The 22,413-nt window shown below is 38.5% G+C and overlaps 1 protein-coding gene across 5 annotated transcripts in view; it reads left to right on the top strand.

Moving 5' to 3' along the window:
* LOC120457838 (retrovirus-related Gag polyprotein from transposon gypsy) overlaps positions 1–22,413 on the top strand; it is a 442,838-nt gene that overhangs the window by 292,789 nt on the left and 127,636 nt on the right. For 3 of the 5 annotated variants that reach the window (XM_044006846.1, XM_044006848.1, XM_044006847.1), the window contains 2 exons: positions 20,205–20,329; positions 20,389–20,775. In XM_044006846.1, coding sequence (XP_043862781.1) covers positions 20,205–20,329; positions 20,389–20,775 — 512 coding nt within the window. Of the gene's footprint in view, positions 1–20,204; positions 20,330–20,388; positions 20,776–22,413 lie in introns of those variants that run through there. The other 2 variants (XM_044006845.1, XM_044006849.1) reach the window with 2 other exon arrangements.

Genomic DNA, 22,413 nt, shown 5'->3' with positions numbered 1-22,413 from the left:
TTTCGTAATGTTCTCTGAGAGCACCGCATTGTGCTTCTACGCAATACCCTGCCAAGGATTGTGTCGATAAGCATAAGTATGTGTGTAGGTTTTGTGCATTTGCCAATGCGGATGATATTGGCTCTGCGTTCTTACATCGTAAGTTGTTGCACGACACGTGGTTGAAATCATTGATTAGGTAAGCCAAGACAATTCTGGGCTCTTTAAGATTAACGGACCGACCAGTATCGCCCTACTTTGCATTCGTGTATCCGGCACTGGGCTTTTGCTTTTACTTATAATATAAGTGCTATTTACATATAATACTTTTTTGGGAGGAATTATATAATTGAAATCAACACTATTATGTAGTTTAGTTTAGAATTTAATAAAATAAATAAATAAAAATTCATTAATTATATATTATATTATAAACCAAAAAAAAAAGCAAACACAAAAACCTCTATCGCCCTTGAAGACAGCCAATAAATGCTAGCCGTCTTTCCGTTCTAAATATTTTTTTTTCGGATTGTAAAACTAAATTCAGTTTCTGTTCTAGTAAATATGATGTTTAAATCTGATGTTTAAGTCTGATCCAACTGGGTTAGGCCACTTATTTAATATTACAAAACAAAAATTCCATTTCTTTGCTGATACGTCTACAAAACTTTACCAAACTTAGGACTCTTATAAGATGTCAGTTTTGGTCCCGATCCAAAGTTACGACGCCCAAGAAACAATGAATAAAGGAGTAGTGCAGTCACCCTGACCGCCACTGTGCAGAACTCGGACTAGCAAAAGATATTGAGGGATTTTGTCACACCTCAAGTCCCACTTAAACTGAAGAAACAAAATTTTTTAATTTATATAAAGTTTGTTAATTTAAACTCAATTCGGCGTTAAAGTTTTTTACGGTTTATGGGCGTTAGAATGGGCGTGAGAGTGCCTTATCTATAAAAATTAAAAATATACATAATAAATTTAAAAACATTCAAAAAATTGTTCAAAAGTGTGTGCCGGGCATTTTTGGGCGGTTTGTGGGCATGACAATACGCTTGCGATTCGTCTATTTGAAATCTGCATGGTTTATCTCAACTTTTGTATTTCCTGAAATCGGAGCGGTTATACGGACATGACCAAATCGACTCAGCTATTGTTTCTAATTCTGATCGGAATCTCTTCCTCCTACCTATTACAATCTTTTCAACGAATCTATTTACTTTATGGGTGACAGGTATAATATATTAATACGTATAAGAATTAGCTCAGACCAATAGAATTTGTTGTAAACTGAGACAATAATCCATCAGGCAAAGTTTTAGTTTTAAGATCATTGAGTGATACATTTGCTGCGGTTAAAAATTACCAGTTCAAATATTCTTCCCTTTCTATAAGAGTAAAATTCTGAATGATGCTTTAGCTAAAAATTCATTTTATATATAATAATAAAAAATTAAATAATTTTGATTTTTCTATTGTAAATTTATTTGGAAAAAAGTAATTAACCCTATTTGAAAGTAGTAGACGTTGACGAATATAATTATGCCTTGCTAAACGACAATAATATTAGAATCGATCATTTAAGTAATGAAGAAAAAACTGGACTTCATTATGACAAAATATTTTAAAACTAAGTATGATGACTTTCGAGAATGATATCAAACATTTTATGAAAACATACCACAAGGAACCAATTTATAGAAGACCATAGGAAGTCCATATAGAAGACCTTACATTTACGACACAGAAGTAGAAAAACAAATTAAATAAATAATAAAACATGGTATTATCAGATAATCCGATGGAGTTCAATTGTAATGGTACCCAAGCATATTCGTATGGCTATTGATTGCTCAACAAAATAACTACCAATGATAAATTTCCATAGCTTAGTATATCTAGAAGATATTGTTATATGTTCAAGATCTTAAAATTGAACGTCTTCGTAGATCAATTCTTAAAATGATTTTGGATAAATGTGAATTTATAAAACAAAAACCGAATTTTTAAGACATAATCATAATATTAAAGCAAATGCAAATGTTTGCAGTGGGGATCGTCCTCCAAGAAGTGTTGAGCTGAGTGTCGAAACTGGGAAAAATTCTCACGGCGCAAACGAAAAGATCGAAAAGGGGACCACCGAAGAAGAAGAACAGCAAGCCGGGGCGTCGTGTTGTTTATTCGGGTGCATACATGAGACTAATTGTAGCTTAACACTAGAGCGGCGCTCTTACCCGCTTTACATCGCTAAAGCGGGCTCGGGTGATCGGGTGCGCTTGGAGAGCGAGAGCGTAAGTGCGTAAGAGGGGCGAGCGCGGTCGAGAGCGAAAGCTCTGTGCGCAGAGGCCGTCAGTGGCCCCTCACATAAACCTTCCGCCCCCCCTTGCAATCACCCGGGTTGCAACATGGTCATTGCTATGGCTGGTGGCAGGCTCCGGATACGACCCATCCGAAAACGGTTCTCTGGACCACCGGCAGTCCCTCCTGGATCTTCTGGAAGCCTGGCAGCATCACTCGCGGATACAGGTTCGCTCCCAGGACCACGGAGATAGTAGCGGGTAGGTAGAAACGCTCGTCGGCCAAGGAAATGTCCCGGAAGTGGGCCCGCACTGTCTCGCTCAGCTCCCGGATTGGAGTGCGAATGCGCACGTGGGGCTCGATCTTCAAAACCAGCTCGAACCGGACGCTGTTGTCCCGTTTGGGGCTCACGGTGGTCGAGCAAACCTGCTCATCCCCAACTCTGGTCGTTGGCAGTCTGAACGCTGTTGCCAGCGACGCGTCGATGCAGCTCGTAGGCGTGCACGGGTCGATGAGCGCCGCCGTGTCGAAGACCTGAGTCCCGGTATTAATCCGCACCATAGCAGTCGGTAGCAGGTTGACGCTGTGTCGCTGTAACAGGGACGACAGCGACGGAGCGGAGGATGCACTCGGCGGTCTACTCGGACGGGCGGTGGAAAACTGCCTTGGCGCAACGGACGCACCCTCATGAGAGGCCGAGGAACGCCGTAGTGAGGCGGACGAGGACGCGGAGCATCTTAAAGACATCGGGAAGAGCCAACGAGAGGCTGAAGAACGCCGTGAGGCGGCGGACGGGAGCCGAGGAGCGGCTGGAGAACGCCGTGGAGCGGCGGACTGGAGCCGAGGAGCGGCTGGAGAACGCCGTGAGGCGGCGGACGGGAGCCGAGGAGCGGCTGGAGAACGCTGTGGAGCGGCGGACTGGAGCCGAGGAGCGGCTGGAGGCCGTGGAGTGGCGGACTGGAGCCGAGGAGCGGCTGGAGGCCGTGGAGTGGCTGACGAGTTCCGCGGCCTGTGGCTCTGCGGCCGGCGCGCCTACTGACGCGACTGGCGTTCGAAGAAGTGCAGAATTGCAGTACCGATTGGCGAGGACAGCCCGTAGCCGCTTCTCGGCACTCAAGCGCATAAATCGGTGGCATTTCCGTAACGGGTGGATCCCACTGCAGACTCGGCAACGGTAGCAGTTAGTACCTTGAGTACATCTGCTTTCCAATGCGGTGGCGCTGTGCGGACGTGGAGACATCGTGCTTGATATGACTGGATGGATGGATGGAGAGAGAATCGAAAATCAGTACTGGTAAAACTATGAATTGAACTAACTACACAACGACAAAGTGACGAGTGGACAGGCTATGTGACCTAAGCCAAAGTGTTCTGGGATCACAGCGTCATTCTCGTGCTGGTCCAGCGAGTCCTTGAGGGCGCAGGTAACTCGCGTGGAGAAGGCGGATACCCTCCGTAGGTCTGCTGAATGGACTTGGAGTGTCAACACCCAACCAAAATTGGTTTCATGGCCGGAAAGGGATCCACATATGTTTATTTTGCAGTTGCCCAGGAGAATAGACGGAAGAATGTCTGCTCCTATCAGGACATCAATCTGGGAGCTCTCAAAGAACTTGGGGTCCGCAAGGGGATGTCCGGAAGATCCCTAAGAAAATCTTGTGGAATTGGATACTACGGCAGATTTCCGGCCAGGTACGGAAGAACATAGGTGTTGAGACGGTGATTCTGAATAAATATCGCGGTGAAAAGGTCTAGGAATGTGGGCCACCGAAGATAATCACCAGCGAAAACTTCGGTGTCCACTGGCGGTAGACGACACCCTGTTGTCGAAGGTGTTAGAACACTGACAGAAGGCTATGTGGACTCGACTGCCGCCTTTTCTATTATCTCTTGAAGATTGGCAACACACCTCAATTAGACGGAATAACAGTAGCTGTATTTGGATTCCAGCACTGTGAAGGTGTCGGGATCCTCGGCGGACAAGGAAAGGAGATCGGAGCAGCTATCATAGCCCTTCTTCACATTTTCCCATGAGGCCTTGACTTCGTCCAGATGGACTCGGCACATTTGCCGCGAAAATCTCTCAGGTCCCAAAGCGCCCGGAGTGTGGAGGTTAGCTTCGAATAAGTTAACTCGGTCCGTCGTGGCAATGAACCTTTTTAGGGCGACATCTACCGCACTTTGCGCCATTTTTGCGACCGATCGAGTCAACCTTGATGAGGGACCGGGGGAGGTATTGACTAATTCGTCACTTTTTGCTCGATGAATGGTAGCCTTTGGCTTTAACTAAGACGGCCGCAGAGATGCGGATTGGGACCTGTCCAAGCGGATCGAAGGGATAGTATGCTGCTTCTTGTCGCCTCCCGTGGGCATTCTCAGCTTGTCGTCGCCGAAAGAAGAGACGAGTTACGTGAACAGCCAAATAGCACGCGGCCGCTGAAGCCGGTTGAAACAGGCAGAAAAAGCCAAAAAAAAAAAGGGTTTAGAAAACGCTTGCCGCAAATAACTTGACTCCAACAAACCAACGGGCCACACGGCCTGTGTGGCACACTAATAAATGTGCGCACACTAATTGATGGTGCCCTCTGCGGAATGGACAACAGAATTAGAAACGGGCGTGTAGGCAAGAAGATCCGAGATCTCGATGTCGTCGGACAAGAATATGTGAAGACAAATATTAATATTTCGTTGCTCGGACGTTGAGCTTTCTTATATTCTGTTAGGTCAGAAAACCAAATTAGGTCCACGAAGGGTCGATTCCCCTAATTCCCGTAAATAATTACGCAAGCGGTGTGTGCGTAAGGAACGGAAGATAGAGGGAGAACCAAAACAACAACAACACCGCGGCCTCTGCAGCGGTTAACTCGAAACTGAACAAAAAACAATCGTGGCCCCGCCCTTATGGATTTGTAATAATGTTGTTGTTTTTGTCTCGCTTTTAGTTTGTATTTTTATTATTTTGTTTTTTAATAATTTATTATATTTTGTTGTAATTTATTAAATATATTAATTCGTAAATTAATAATTTATTAGCAGAAATTAGTTCCTGGAAAAAAAGCAGATAATATACGTATACGTAATATGGGCATGCATGCAAATGTATAGGCACAGTAAAGCATCGAGAAGTGGACTGTATTTAATGTCTGTCAAAGGATAAAAAACAAGAGAGAACGCTATAGTCGAGTTCCCCGACTATCTCATACCCGTTACTCAGCTAGTGGAAGGGAGGAGAGTCTTAAACACAGTTTTTGGCGGTTTGTTGGCGTTATAGTGGGCGTGGCAGAAAGTTTTTTGGCAAATCGATAGAAATTTACAAGACCAATACGAAAATAAAAAAATATTAAAACATTTTTCAAAAGTGTGGGCGTAGCAGCTTTTGGGCGGTTTGTGGGCGTTAGAGTGGGCGTGGCAAAATGTTTTTTGGTAAATCGATAGAAAATATCAAAACATTTTTCAAAAGTGTGGGCGTGGCAGTTTTTGGCGGTTTGTGGGCGTTAGAGTGGGCGTGGCAACATGAATCGACAAACTTGCGCTGCGTCTATGTCTCTGGAGTCTGTATGCTTAATCTGAACTTTCTAGCTTTTGTAGTTCCTGAGATCACAGCGTTCATACGGACGGACAGACAGACGGACAGACGGACATGGTCATATCGACTCGGCTATTGGTCCTGATCAAGAATATATATACTTTATATGGTCGGAGACGCTTCCTTCTGCCTGTTACATACTTTTCAACGAATCTAGTATACCCTTTTACTCTACGAGTAACGGGTATAATTATGTGGCGAAAAAATGGCACACACCAAGATGAGAAAAAAAATATCGCAAACGCGGCGGACTGTCCGGCGAACAAGGAAATTCCCGAAGACAGTGCACACAAGTTGTGGATATGTATGATGTATGAACATATGACCACATGTATGTTACATACATACATATATGACCGTTTGCTTGTTGATGTACGGAATAGAATGGAACAAAGCGAAGACGGATTGAAAAGAAAAATGTCGATCGATGAGAAATACTGAGTTTCTCACCAGCCTTGTGTCGGAAAATTGGGAAAATGTGGAATTGACACGAAAAATAGTCTTACAACAGTGCGACCGAAATTGAATGTTTGGAGCTCTGCTGAAGAGCGGCAGTGAGAAAATTTAAGAAGGCTCGTACTTATCTTGGCGGAACAAATAGCCGGGAACTGCTGGCAGAGGAATATCCGGCTCGAAGGACCAATGTTTATAGGGGAGGCTCGTCCTCCAAGATGTATTGAGCTGAGTGTCGAAATTGGGACAAATTCCCACAACGCAAACGAATATATCGAAATGGGGACCACCGAAGAAGAAGAATAGCAAGCGGGGGCGTCGTGGGCATGTGTTGTTTATTCGGGTGCATACATGAGACTAATTGCAGCTTAACACTAGAGCGGCGCTCTTACCTGCTTTACATCGCTAAAGCGGGCTCGGGTGATCGGGTGCGCTTGGAGAGCGAGAGCGAAAGTGCGTAAGAAGGGCGAGCGCGGACGAGAGCGAAAGCTCTGTGCGCAGAGGCCGTACAGTGGCTCCTCACATAAACAACAAATTAAATTTAAGCTATTTAAGGTTTTAAAATCCCAAGCTCATTCAATAAAATAATTTGTAGACCTTTGTACCCATTAAACATTTAACAAAAAGCTAAAAATAATTAATACATTAACCGATACTATAGATAAATTATTCAATAATGGAAAAATGTTTATAATAACCCATGATGCCACAGCTAGTAATCCTGTCCAAATATTTATTTATGCTATGATACCAAACAAAACAGAAGAGAATGGTGTAGACATGTTCTCCTAACATCAGCTAGTGAAAGTGCAAACGAGAAATTTCAATATATTTTTGGTATATTGATAGAAATGGGGGAAAAAATATAGTGCAAAAAGTGTTGGGCGTCTCAAAGTCTGCTAACTTACTGCGTCTATGTCTTTGTAATCTGCATACTTAATCCTTTTATAGTTCCTGAGATCTCGACCTCTATTCGGAAGGATCCTGATCCTGATTAAGAATATATATACTTTATATGGTCGGAAACGCTTCCTTCTACCTATTACACACTTTTCAACAAGTCTAGTATATTTTTACTTTACGAGTAGTGGGTATACATATGCAAAACGAAATGATAAAAAAAAGAAGAGAGAACGCTATAGTCGAGTTCCCCGACTATTTGATACCCGTTACTCAGCTAGTGGAAGTGCGAAGGAGAGTCTTCAACTCTGACAGTTTTTGGCGGTTTGTGGGCGTTGGATAGGGCGTGGCAGAAAGTTTATTGGCAGATCGATAGAAATTTAGAAGACTAATACAAAAATTTAAAAATATCAAAACAAAAGTGTGGGCGTGGCAGTTTTGGGCGGTTTGTGGGCGTAAGAGTGGGCGTGGCAACATGAATCAAGAAACTTGCGATGCGTCTATGCCTCTGGAGTCTGCATGCTTAGTCTCAACTTTCTAGCTTTTGTAGTTCCTGAGATCTCAGCGTTCATACGGACGGATAGACGGACATGGTCATATCGACTGGGCTATTGACCCTGATCAAGAATGTATATACTTTATATGGTCCGAAACGCTTCCTTTTGCCTGTTACATACCTTTGAACGAATATAGTATACCCTTTTCCTCTACTAGTAACGGGTATAAAAATCGAACGATTTATTCTTGATTTCACCATTGTGTGGATACATGGTCATATCGACTGGGCTAAAAAAAAAAAAAATACGTCTCCTCTCTACGAATTTGTAAGCGGTTCGCCAGTTTTTCTGTTATAGAATTAATGTAAGACTCATAGTCCAGCAGAGTGACGTATCAAACATCACCCTGTCAAATGAAGTGGCTGCATAACATGTGACGTGAAGGCTGATCTTTGTTAAAAGGAGTAGAAATGCTGTCTTGGGGGGTAGCAACGCTTAACTGTTCCCAGGCACTGTGTATCTATATAGAAGAATGTGTGGTGAGCGGTCACAAGCTCGACACTTTTTCATTTTGCATTTTGAAACACTATTGCCTTTTTGCAGACAATTAATATATAAGGAGGCAGACTTAACAAACTAAACCCTTTGCCTCACAGCGAGACGCCCAAACGGGCTACAGTTCTATACTACATGAACTGCTACAAGTTTGGTGAGATTAGCTGTTGGTGGAGGAACACGAAAATGAGCTACGATTATGTGGCTTGCTTGACAATAATTTTCCTTGCTTCGGCTTTGTCGATTCTTCACCAAATAAATGCTGATATCGGCCATTTAACATTTTCTAGAAATCGGGCCAAAGCGCCAAATATATCAATATTGCATTCAACATTTTTGTAATGACGAATGTGATATTTTTGGAAGACTAAACAATGTTGAAATATTATTCATAAAGATTAGACATTCCTTATTGTAAGGCCTGTGCGCATTTGAAATTGCTCTCGCCAACTTGGTAAGCTTTAATTGTTCCTAAAGCCTTAGGAAAGCATTACCAGAGAGACAATAAATTAAATGGTTACATTTTTTGATAAATTGAATGAACCAAAGTTTCGAAAAAGCTGATGAACTTCAAATAATCTGCACTACATTTTGGCAATGCCAAAATTTGGAAGTCGCGCACGTTCTACATCCTGAAGTTTCGCAGATGCTTTCAGTTTTCAAGCCAGATACCAGAGACAGTATGTTTGTCGTGGTCACCATACAAAGTTCTGCCAACCCGTCGCCAAATTTATCGCCACAATCTATGTCATCTATATGTTCTTGTAATTGATTTGGCTTTTTTATTAAAGCATTTAAGTCTTCGAGTCGACAAAATTTAATCCTCCTTCTAAAATCGGAAAAGCTCCCTGGTCTAGTCGCTCGTTTTATCGGGAAATGTTTCTGACCTGACTTTGCAGCTTGGTTTTCAGCTCTTCCAGAACAGAATTTATAACTAATTATTTTAATTTTTTATTTAAAAATAAATTATAATGGCCGAAACTTAATTTACTGCATTTAGACCGACAACAAAAAAAAATTAATAACCTTTGAATATAGGCTATTATACCCGTTACTCGTAGAGTAAAAGGGTATACCAGATTCGTTGAAAAGTATGTAACAGGCAGAAGGTATATATAGTGACATATTCATTTCTTCATACGACATATTCACTCTTCATATAAAAAAGCTAAAGCCGATCTTTTGGAAAGCTTCACTCTCCAAAAGCCTCATAAATAACATTCCCCCAAGATACGAACCGCTTAACGGTAACGAGCTTAATGATCTGTTAAGCTTGACATATAAAGCTAAGTAGAACTTAAAAGGCTTATTTTAATCCTCTGTAAAAGGTTTGCTGGGCCGAAGAAATACATTTGTAAATTATTCAAATAAAGATCATAAAAAGGAAAATATATTTTTTTTCATTAAATCTATCACCAAAAAGTTTATTGGCGCAGTCGGTAGGATACTGAAAAAAGTCCTAATAAACTCGTTATCCTTTGACAATCTAGTGAAAAGAGGAAACTTGTACGACCAAGTAACCTTTTCTGAATGTACCCGCGAATTGGCCGCAACAAAGTGATTTCGGTTCGTTTAAAGTGACTAAAATCAGTATCCGCACAAGAACCTGTGCGATCGGAGTTAATTTAAAGACCTAATTTTGTGGACCGCTTCGTGAAGTGAGACCTCCACTAAGGTGTAATACAATTAAAAGGCGCACAGTGCAGTTCACTAAGACATAAGTCTCGACATACTGTAGCAGTCTGTGAACAAAAACAGTAGGCCACTAACATCAAAAGTGCGACCGCTACTATTGTATAAAACAATAAAAAGTTAAAACAGTGCAGTTCACTTAAGGCATAAGTCTCGACATACTGCAGCAGTCTGTGAACAAGAACAGAAACTAAACTATAAATAAAACTAAAATGGAATTACCAGCGGAAAATATGACTCAATTACTTCGGCAAATACGCCAAGTACCGAAATTCTCTGGAGACCCATCAAATCTCAGCTCGTTCATCAGACGTATCGAATACCTGTTGAACTTATACCCTTCAAACGACGCTCGACAGAAGGCGGTTATATTTGGAGCCATCGAACTTCAAATTGTCGGAGATGCGGAAAAGGTTACCCAATTTGGAATGCACAACGAATGGACAACTTTAAGAGACGCCCTAATCACGGAATTCAAGACTCAGACGCCCCAGGAGGAACTACTAGGAAGATTGTATCGCACACCTTTTAAGGGTAACTTACGTCTATTCTGTGAACAATTAGAAGTTAAGTCCACTGTAATTATAAATAAGTTAGCATTAGAGAATGACCGAAATAATATGGTGGTTTATACACAAGCAATGGCAACCACAATAAAAATACAATTCAACGCTCACTCCCCGATAGGTTGTTCATGACCTTAGCAAGGTATGACATTTCAACCGTTCAAAAATTAAGACAAACCGCCCAACAAGAAGGTCTATACAAAGACCCTATTTCAAAAACATTCGATAGTCAGCCGAAACTTAACTCAAATTCACCTAACACCTATAAACATACAAACATTAACCAAAACAAAAACACTCACCCCAACCAACGATTCATTCACCCCTTTATTCCATTAAATCCCACACAGACCCAAAACACTAACGTAAACAATCAAACCCCTTTTAGACAAATTCCTCCGACCAGACAACAGCAACTTAATCAGTACAGAAATTTATACAACGGATTCAGAACAGACTTACTTCAGGACCGTCAAAACAACACCCGAAACTACTATCAGCCCCCCCAACAACCAAGAGTGCCAAATAAGCGTTTTAGAGAAAGCAGCGAACAATCGCGTATGCAGACAAATGAAAATTTTCACCAGCACGAATTAGATTACGATAACGAAACTGAATACTACATTAATAACGACGAACAGTTCCACAATTACAGTATACTCAGACAGAATTGTTTACAGATCAGCAATATCAACAAGCTGAAAATTTTTCAATACCAGCCTGGGAACCCACCAATACATAGAGATCATGTTTAATAACCACAGATATAGATGCATAGTTGATACTGGCTCTACGATAAACTTGGTGAGCTCAAACTTTTTCAATCTTCAAGTTAAAGATAAACAAATAACTGTCCGAAGTATGACAGGCTAATCTAAATTAAATAAATATGTAGACCTTCCAGCCAACGGTCTTTTTCAACAAACGCAAAAATTCTATATTCATTCATTTTCACCTTATTATGATATTCTGTTAGGAAGAAAAATACTAATGGAGAATAACGGTTTAATAGACTACTCTCGGAAAGAAACAATAATTAACGAAAGAACATTCATTCACAAAGAACTAGATCCATGTGATGAGAACTCTTCGGAAAACTTTAATGCACTCTTACAAGAAAACAACTTTACATCAGAAATAAACTATGCCATGGACAACAACATAGACTCAGAACACACATACAGACTAGAACATTTAAATAGTGAGGAAAAATACAGACTTACAAATTTATTAAAAGAGTTTAATGACATTCAATATTCCAAAAATGAAAACCTTACATTCACAAGTATAATACGTCACGATATAAAAACCTCTCATGAAAACCCAGTTTACAAAAGATCATACTCGTATCCGTTTTCCTACGAAGCAGAAGTAAATAAGCAAATTGAGGAAATGTTAAAACAAGGCATTATACGCAAAAGCGACTCCCCTTATTGCAGTCCATTATGGATGTCCCCAAAAAGATGGATGCCTCTGGCAAACCGAAATTCAGGTTGGTCGTGGACTATAGAAATCTAAATGAAATAACAATAAATGATAAATTTCCGATTCCTAACATGGACGTGATACTAGACAAATTAGGAAAATGCCAGTATTTTACTACAATTGACTTAGCAAAAGGCTTTCATCAAATCGAAATGGACCCTAAGTCTATACCAAAAACGGCGTTTTCGGCCAAACATGGTCACTATGAGTACACTCGCATGCCATTTGGCTTAAAAAATGCTCCTGCAACCTTCCAACGGTGCATGAATTACGTCCTAAAAGACCTCATAAATAAGCATTGCCTTGTTTATTTAGATGATGTGATCATCTATTCAACATCTCTGAACGAACACCTAGACTCACTGAGGAAGGTTTTTGAGAAACTTAAAGAAGCCAATCTTAAACTCCAATTGGACAAATGCGAATTTTTAAAAAAGCAAACAAATTTCTTAGGTCATATTATAAGTCCAGAAGGCATACGACCTAATAAAGAGAAAGTTAAGGCAATCGAAAAATTTCCTCTCCCAAAGACACCAAAAGAAATCAAATCTTTCTTAGGCTTATGCGGATACTACCGTAAGTTCATTCCAGACTTTGCAAAGATTGCAAAACCTCTGACAATATTTCTAAAAAAAGGAGCTTAAATAGACACAAGAAACGAAGAATACAATAAATCATTTGAAAAATTGAAAACACTCATAATGAACGACCCAATTTTGATTTGCCCTGATTTCACAAAAACATTTCAAGTCACTACTGACGCTAGCAATTTCGCCATAGGAGCCGTGTTATCACAAGACAATAAGCCAGTAAGCTTTGCAAGTAGAACATTAAATGATCATGAACAAAATTATAGCACAATTGAAAAAGAACTACTAGCAATCGTTTAGGCAACCCAATATTTCCGCCCATATCTATATGGAGTCCCCTTTGAGATTTTGAGCGATCACAAACCCCTTGTTTGGGGGATTAGACTTAGCGAATATAATTTCAAAATCAAATATTTAGAAGGTAAACTTAATCATGTAGCAGACGCTTTATCTCGCGTCAATATTGAAGAAAACATGGTAGGCGAAGAAGAAAATATTTCAACAGCAGCAACAATACACAGTTCATCAGAAAGCAACGAAACCTACATTGAAATTACAGAAAAACCCATAAACTATTTTGCAAGACAAATTGAATTTATAAAAGATAGCGTAGACCAAGTAGAGACAACGAAATACTTTTCCAAACTAAAACTGACCATCAAATACACTGACATGACCCTGACAAAGGCAAAAGATATCCTTATTAAATACTTCTTAAATAATAGCAGTGTTATCTACCTGGAAAACGATAAAGACTTTTTAGTTTTTCAAAAAGCATACCGAGAAACCATTAACCCACATAGTAACGTGAAAATTCTGAAAAGTATCATAATCTTAAAAGACATAAAATCTTATCCTGAATTTAATGAATTCATTATTACTCAACATTCTAAATTGTTACACCCTGGTATTGAAAAAATGATACGATTATTTAAAGATACTCACTATTTTCCCGATTATAATAAACTAATTCAAAACATTATCAATGATTCTGAAGTCTGTAACCTTGCAAAGACAGAACATAGACCAACAAAACTAGTTTTCGAAATAACTCCAGAGACAAATAACCCACGCGAAATTTATGTTATTGACTTTTATGCTATTGACAACGAACAGTATTTATCTTGTATAGACGTTTATTCAAAATTTGATTCACTTATTAAAACAAACAGTAGAGATTGGTTAGAGGCAAAACGAGCCCTTACTAGAATTTTTAACGACATGGGAATACCACAGAAAATTAAAGCAGACAAGGACTCCGCGTTTATAAGCACTTCTTTAAAAACTTGGCTAAACAACGAAGACATAAAAATAGATATTACCACAAGTAAAACAGGAATAGCAGACATAGAACGCCTTCATAAAACCATAAATGAAAAAATCAGAATTATCAATACTGAAAACAATAGAGAAAATAAAGAAACACGAATGGAAACAATTTTATACATATACAACCAGAAGACTAAATATAACACAACCAGACAGATACCGGCTAACATCCTTCTTTACGCAGACACACCTACTTATGATACCCAGATGATTAAAGAAATGAAAATCAAAAATCTTAACAAAAAACGACAGGATTTCGAAATCGACACAAAATTTAGACAAGCACCCTTAACACGCGCAAAATCAAAGAATCCCTTTAGAAAAACAGGCAGAATAGAACAATTAGACGAAAAACATTATAACGAAAATAATAGAGGTCAAAACGTTATTCATTATAAAAACAAATTTAAAAAGAAAAAGAAAGTTACTAACAGCAAATACTTGCAGCAAACCGACACCTCCCAATCATCGCACTCATAATCACCATAATAACTTGTATTGCGACACAAACTACAGCAGGAACAATCGAAATCAACCCAATAGAAAACAATCAAGGATTTATCTTGTTTGAATCTGGAACAATACAAATCCCCATCACCTTTATGCAACACTGTCTTACCATAAATATTACAGAAGTTGAAGAAACATTTAATAGTATAATTAAACAATGTCAAGAATTTAAAAATGTCACACAAATTAAATATTTAACCGAGCAAATGGAACGAGAAATAAATGGCATACGCATCTCAAAACGAAACAAACGAGGACTGGCTAACTTTGTAGGTTCCACATTAAGATATCTTTTTGGCACACTAGACGAAGACGACAGACAACATATTGAACAACAAATTTCGACTCTATAACAAGACACAGTACAGGTCAGCACTCTAAACCACGTTATTGACAGTCTCAATAATGACATAGAAATAATTAACAACCAGTCCAATTCTTTGAAAAAGGAACAATAATTGAATCTATTAATATTTAATATTGAACATTTTACCGAATATATCGAAGACATTGAAATGGGTTCACAACTTAATTTAATCCTAAACTACTAAAACATGACAATATTGGCAACATTAATTACAAAAATCTGATAAACATAAAAACTTTTGCTTGGTATAACGTACCTACTAATAAAATATTCCTAATGTCCCACATTCCTATGAATTCAATTGAACGACCAACTTTCATAATTGCACCTTACCCCGACAATAATAATTAAATTATTAAGGAAAATATTGAAGGCAAATTCTACTCACATAACAACTATGTTCTAAATACACTAACAAAGAATATTGTCAAAGACCATTGCATAGCTAACATAATAAAACACGAAACACCAACTTGTACTTTTCAAAAATGTCGTAAACAATCCTGAATATAGGATTAAACCAAATATACTTATAACCTGGAATATGACCAGAGAAAAACTTTATCACAATTGTAACGGTCAAGAGATTTATATTGAAAATAATAAAATTATAAAAATATCCAACTGCACAGCAGAATTAAAACAAATTACAATATCTAATAGTATTCAACAATACACAAATGTAATATTAACTGAACACAATGTAAGAAAAATCAAACCAATGTCACACATAGAAATTAAAGAAATGATTTTGTTAAACAATAAGAGTAACACAATTTACAGAAACATACTAATAATCTTCATATCTGTTTTATATTTAATTTACATATTTTACTTTTATATGAAATGTAAAATAGCGCCACACAATATTATTATTTCTTACCTAATACCAAGTAAAACCACTAACAAAAATATCGAAAAAGAAACAGAATCAAAAACAGAAATAGCTGAAATTGCAAATCCAGTACCACACTTATATCTAGAAATAATCGCTTGAGGACAAGCTAATATCTAAAAGGTGGGGGAGTGACATATTCATTTCTTCATACGACATATTCACTCTTCATATAAAAAAGCTAAAGCCGATATTTTGGAAAGCTTCACTCTCCAAAAGCCTTATAAATAACATTCCCCCAAGATATGAACCGCTTAACGGTAACGAGCTTAATGATCTGCTAAGCTTGACATATAAAGCTAAGTAGAACTTAAAAGGCTTATGTTAATCCTCTGTAAAAGGTTTGCTGGGCCGAAGGAATACATTTGTAAATTAGTTCTTAACTGACCTCTGGTGAAACTTATTCAAATAAAGATCATAAAAATGAAAATATATTTTTTTTTCATTAAATCTATCACCAAAAAAGTTTATTATATATTCTTGATCAGGATCAATAGCCGAGTCGATCTGGCCATGTCCGTCCGTCCGTCTGTCCGTCTGTCTGTCCGTATTAACGTTGAGATCTCAGGAACTACAAAAGCTTGAAAGTTGAGATTAAGCATAGAGACTCCCAAGACATAGAAGCAGCGCAAGTTTGTCGATTCATGTTGCCACGCCCACTCTAACGCCCACAAACCGCCCAAAACTGCCACGCCCACACTTTTAAAAAGTGTTTTGATATTTTTTAGTTTTGTATTAGTCTTCTAAATTTCTATCGATCTGCCAATAAACTTTCTGCCACGCCCACTTCAACGCCCACAAACCGCCAAAAACTGTCAGTGTTGATGACTCCTTCGCACTTCCACTAGCTGAGTAACGGGTATCAGATAGTCAGGGAACTCGACTATAGCGTTCTCTCTTGTTTTTAATAAATTATTCATTTATTGTTCGAAAAGTATATAAAATTTATTCTTGATGAGAAAAACCACGAAAAGTTATTTAACTTGAAAAACAAGTAACGCAGTATTAATGGAAATAGTGGGTGCAAAATGACGCCGAACAACAACAAAGTCGTTGGCAAACCAAAACAAAAACCTTTTAAATTGCACTTGTTTTATATGTATCTTTCATTTTTTATTGTTGTTGCCGTTTTTTTAATCTAATTATATTGTCCACCCGGGATGCGCCATACAATTTGTTTAAGGTTATTTTAATGGTGGCAAAAATAATTAACTTATTTGGAGGCAACGAAGGAAATACAAGTGCGCTTGACGGTTTTAAATTTCGACATTACTTATATTTTCATATGATTATACTTAGAGCCCAGCTTAACAAAGGTTGACCAAGGCGGGCCGAATTCGTAAGGAGCTTTCTTATGCTGCCGTATTCGCCCTAAACTAACTTACACTAGACTTCAAAATTTTTGTTGTCTCCATACAAAAAACAAAAAAACACTACATTTAATAACTTCAGGGTGATATCGTTCTTTAAAGTGACTTGTTTTCTGGTTCAATATCAACCTTAAAGAGTGGTTGCGGCTGCCAGATTTGTTTTTAATGTACGGCTTATCTCTTAGGGCGTTACATCAGCCCTTGCTGCTTTTAAGTTGGTTGGTACAGAAGTGCAACGAACCAATTTTGTTGGTCTGCTACTCGCTACAAGTTACGTGCGACTAGCTCACAAAGATCCAATCAAAATTATAATAAACGTGATCACCCGGTTACCAGTAACAGCACATAGCAGTTTGTTCTTTCTTGATCTTTATTTGTCCCGTTTTAGACTCTGTGGTAGCCAGTCGCAGCCACGTGCGGCACCATAGCCTTGCATAGGTATTGAACGACAACGAGAGGACAGACCTGCCGTTTACCATACGAAGACGCACATCTCTTCGTATGTGAGGAGCGAGGAGTGAGGATCAGGAGAATTTGCACTCTGAGGAGACGTTGCTGATCGACTGTTAGGCGTGCGCCATAGTTTTTATACCCGTTACTCGTAGAGTAAAAGGGTACACTACATAGTTTCGTTGAAAAGTATTTAACAGGCAGAAGTAACCGTTTCCGACCTTATAAAGTATATATATTCTTGATCAGGATCAACAGCCGAGTCGATATGACCATGTTCGTTTGTCGGTTTGTCCGTCCGTATGAACGCTGAGATCTCAGGAACTACAAAAGCTAAACAGTTAAGATTATGCATATGGATTCCAGAGACATAGACGCAGCGCAAGTTTGTTGATTCATGTTGCTACGCCCACTCTAACACCCACAAACAGCCCAAAGCTGCGACGCCCACACTTTTGAAAAATGTTTTGATATATTTTTATTTTTGTATTAGTCTTGTAAATTTCTATCCATTTACCAAAAAACTTTTTGCCACGCCCACTCTAACGCCCACAAACCGCCAAAAACTGTCAGTGTTAAAGACTCTCCTTCGTACTTCGGAGTAACGATAGATAGTCGGGGAACTCGATTATAGCGTTCTCTCTTGTTTTTTTTTATCTTTGCGTGCTTGGTTGAGACATTTGTAAACTCGAGTTTTGAATTTAGTCGAGTAATGGTAATTGAATTATTGCATATTCACGTGCCTGCGTGCTCGTTTATTGTGGATTCTGAATTGATTTTGAAGATCCCCAAAGAGCAACACAAAGTAAATTATATTCAAAAGTTAACAACAATATGTTTTTAAATAAGCAACCTAGCACACCGTCTTTGATGGGCCCACCGAACCTGCTTCGCCGGACCTCTAACTTCTGAGTTTGAATTTATATTATTTATGTGTGTGTGCCTAATAATATGACCAATAGAAGATCAAATAATTCAAAACGGAAAAACGAAAATATTACGCAACCCAAACTTCTATATCTTAACTAAATTAAATTTAAGGAATTTGATTTAGGTGTTAAACAGAAAAGAGTATATTAGGGATCAAGAATTTAAAAAGTAAATTTTAAAATGATTTCATTTAAAAATATCTCGTATCGATCTGGATACATTTTCTGATATGATTGAACTTTTGAAATACTTGAATTTATAAGATTGAGTTCTTTGAATATGTTTAGATAGAGTTTAATAAAATAGTTGCGTGAAACAGAAACGATGATGCCGCAATATGAATTTAACTTGAAAAGAAATATGTGAATTTATAAATAAACTTTGATTAAGGGATAACCATAAATCTATTCTTACGCGTTATCATGGTAGAGAGGGTACAGAAAAGGGGGCGAACAACACCAAACCACTCTTACTTCTTGTGTCTTTCTTGATCAGCTTTAATAACCCAGTCCGTCCATATCAGTCCGACTACATCCTTGTTGTCTGGATCTGTTTACAGTTTACAGAAAGTGCACTTAACCGAACGAAACCGAATCTCCTTATACACTAACTTACCCTTAAGCTAGTGAACACAGGTCAGGGAGTCCTTATGGGCAACCGATGCTCCGCTGTGGGCTTCTCCTTCTCCTTGCTTACCCAAGTACTGTCATGACCACGCGTGCTTGGTGGCGAGAGGTTCGGCTGTGGGCTTAGGAAAGCGTTACCGTGTCCAGACTAGGGTAAACAAGTAGTGGGCTCTTAAGAGTCGTGCTAGACGCAATCTCCTATCCCTTGCTCTCTCCCGGCCGGTCCCGCCAGACGTCTATTCAGCTCCTACAAACACTTTGTTCTACTCACTGTAGCTAACGGCTGCGTCCACCAAGTAATCGTCGGGTGAAAAAACAACACGTCAACCCCACGTCTGCTTTGACCGGTAGCCCCTGTAAGCGCCCGCTCGGTTCTTACGAACGCTCCGGGCAACCGCCTGGTTTACGTACGCAATCTCGGACACATTCGACAGGGTCTTTTCCACGTTCACACGCAACGCACGCACGCGGGTTCTTGCTAGGAGGCCTGTTCAATCACTATCGGACTCGCCGGGCCAATGCTGGGGTCTGGTCTCGAACAGTGGTTTAGCATGACGTCTCTTACTTAGTCGTGTTTTGTCTTAGTGAACCTCACCTATCTGTGTCTCAATTCAGATGCAAACGTCGATGTGAAAGCTTGATTGATGTTCGGTTATATTGGAAGCAATAACAGCCGTGATGGAAGTCAAGTATTCAGAGGTACGAGATCGCATTGTTAAGTTAACTGACAAGCACGGCATTTGCCGGAAAAACACTGTCTCGATTGATGACCATTCTTAAGATAATTTATACAAAGAGTCGTTTTACTTCATAAAATCTATTTTCACAGTTCGGACGGTTAAGATTTGCCACGCCCACTTTAACGTTTTTCTTTCTTTTTCGCACATGCACTAGCTGAGTAACGGGTATTAGATAGTCGGGGATCTCGACGATAGCGTTCTCTCTTGTTCTTATCTAATATTATCCTTGTTTTAGCATTTTGCTAAGTTTGAACGGAAAACTTTTCGACTCTTCTGTTATTTTAACAAGCAAATGAATATAATAAAATACCCATCTGTAGATTAGTTTACAAAAGAAGCATACAATAAATAAATAAATATAATAAATTATTTTACCTCTGTTTCAGGTGACAAAAATTTTGTGTTGGGATACAATTAACCACAAAGTATATTTTTTGGCTACTCAAGATAAAAAGCCTGGGCAACGACACTTGTATTCTGTTCAAGATCCCATACACGATGATATAAGAAAGTAAACAAACAATTGTGCATTATGTACTCAAATATATATTTATTTATTTTAATTAACAGAATTGAACCACAGTGCATAACATGTGATTTGGGTGAGGATCTTTGGAGTAGTCGATACTATTATACAAACTGCACGCATTTTGAAGCCTTCATAACGCCATCATTAGGTGTTGCCACTAACTATGGAATTGAGTTTTACATTTTGGAATGCCAAGGTCCAGGACTACCTGTATCAGGAGTTCATATGCAGACAACTCACAGTTTAGTCAAAATTTTGTATGATACAAGGCCCTTTTATACAGAAAGGCTACAAAAGCTGGCTTTACCAACCCAGAGATCTTTTGAAGTGCCATTACCGCATGGAGGACGAGCTCAAGTTCAATTATTACTTCCTCCCAGCTGGAGAGAGGAGTTACGTGATGCTGCTTTTCCAGTTATTGTTGAAGTGTACGTAAACAATGCATTAAGTTATTTTTTAGAACCTTTTAGGGGTTATTACAATTAATAGTCATATCCAATACTCAGGTGTGCATCGGTAAAATAAGTGGTTTTTTAAAAAAGGAATTTATAAAACATTTTTACAGATCGTTTTTGCGTTACGCTTTTCTAGTAACTTTTCGTTCATGAGAACTTAGGGTTTTCACCTTTCAAGAATACACTTGGTTTTGTTTAGCAACTTTTAAAAGATGTGTTGCTGAAAAAAAAATTTAATTAAAAATATAAAAAAATACTTTTAATTAGGTCACATATTGAGGAGCACTGGCGACGATCTCCCTACGGATCGCTTGTATATTCTTAATGAGATTCAGGAGGATTACTAACACTACAGTGATGATGCACAAATCGTTATTTATTTATTCATTTACACCACTGGATAGATAGATCCTTGTCTGGCTACCTCCAAATATATATTCCGCTTCCTTTTGATATTTAAGCCTATCAGCTCCCCTACTAAAGCAAATGCTTGCAGGAAGGGCGTTAAAAAAGCGCAATGCTCCTAAAATAGGTTTATTTCGCGCATTGATGGTCCTGACAGTTGCTTCATTAAATAGGACCAGGGTGCGAAGACTTCTTACTGGAATATTTATATTAATTAACCACAAAAAATAAGAACTATTAATGTTAATGATGGACGGAGATCAGAGAAATACATGGTATTTTGCTTAACAAACCCTAACATTGCATACGCTTTCGGAAGAATAACGATCGGAAGGACAACGATATGTATGGAATAAGAAGATGAAATTGTTAGCAAGTATGCTACATGTAACCACATTGTGTTAGTTTATTTTTAGTGCACCATTTGCAAATTCTATCAAAATCAGCCTTAAGCAAGAAACTTTCACTAATATCATAAATTGCCTTATATATTTTGAGACTATCTGCGTACAGAAGATAGTTATAAAAAAGCCCGAACAAATTGACAAAAATAATGAAGAGCAAAGGACCCCGAGAACTACCTTGAATAAGTGCAGAAGTAGCATCATATGGGTCGAAAACAACTCCACTGATCTCGACATATTTACCACATCCATTTAAAAAAAAAGGGTAAATACCAAGCTTAGAAAGTTTACCCCCCAAAGCGAAGTGACAAACTGTCTCAAAGCTTTTATCGAAATCTGTGTACCCCGAATTAGCCTGAGAATGGGCTTTAAAGGCATGCATGCACTGGTTAGAGATGATGCCAATATATTTTTTTTAAGAGAGAATTTTATTCTCTTTACGGTGAAAAAAAAAATTTATTGTATATCCAATAACAACAACATTTTGAGTTAATTATTCAAACGGTATCTTTTTCTATTGCATTCTGCAAATAATATCACAATGCAGAATGCAAAAATAAGTGAAAATTACTGCAGATCAGTCAAAGTTTAGCAACGATGCACTATGGGGCGAACGACCACTTTTTGTGGAATTAATTAATAATTCGAGAACGAAGAAACATATTTAAGTTCTGTTTTTTGATTTATGTTCATGATAAAAGTAGTAAGATACTTGAGGAAAAATGAGCGTGGTCTTGCCTTCAAACAAATTTTTTTTCAGTGTACAACAAAAAATTTTTTGATCGATAATTCGACTTCTTGT

This window comes from Drosophila santomea, unplaced genomic scaffold (genome assembly GCF_016746245.2).
Source record: "Drosophila santomea strain STO CAGO 1482 unplaced genomic scaffold, Prin_Dsan_1.1 Segkk83_quiver_pilon_scaf, whole genome shotgun sequence".
NCBI lineage: Eukaryota > Metazoa > Arthropoda > Insecta > Diptera > Drosophilidae > Drosophila > Drosophila santomea.
Note: the sequence above shows the minus strand (reverse complement) of the source record. Positions and strands in the feature narration are given on the sequence as shown.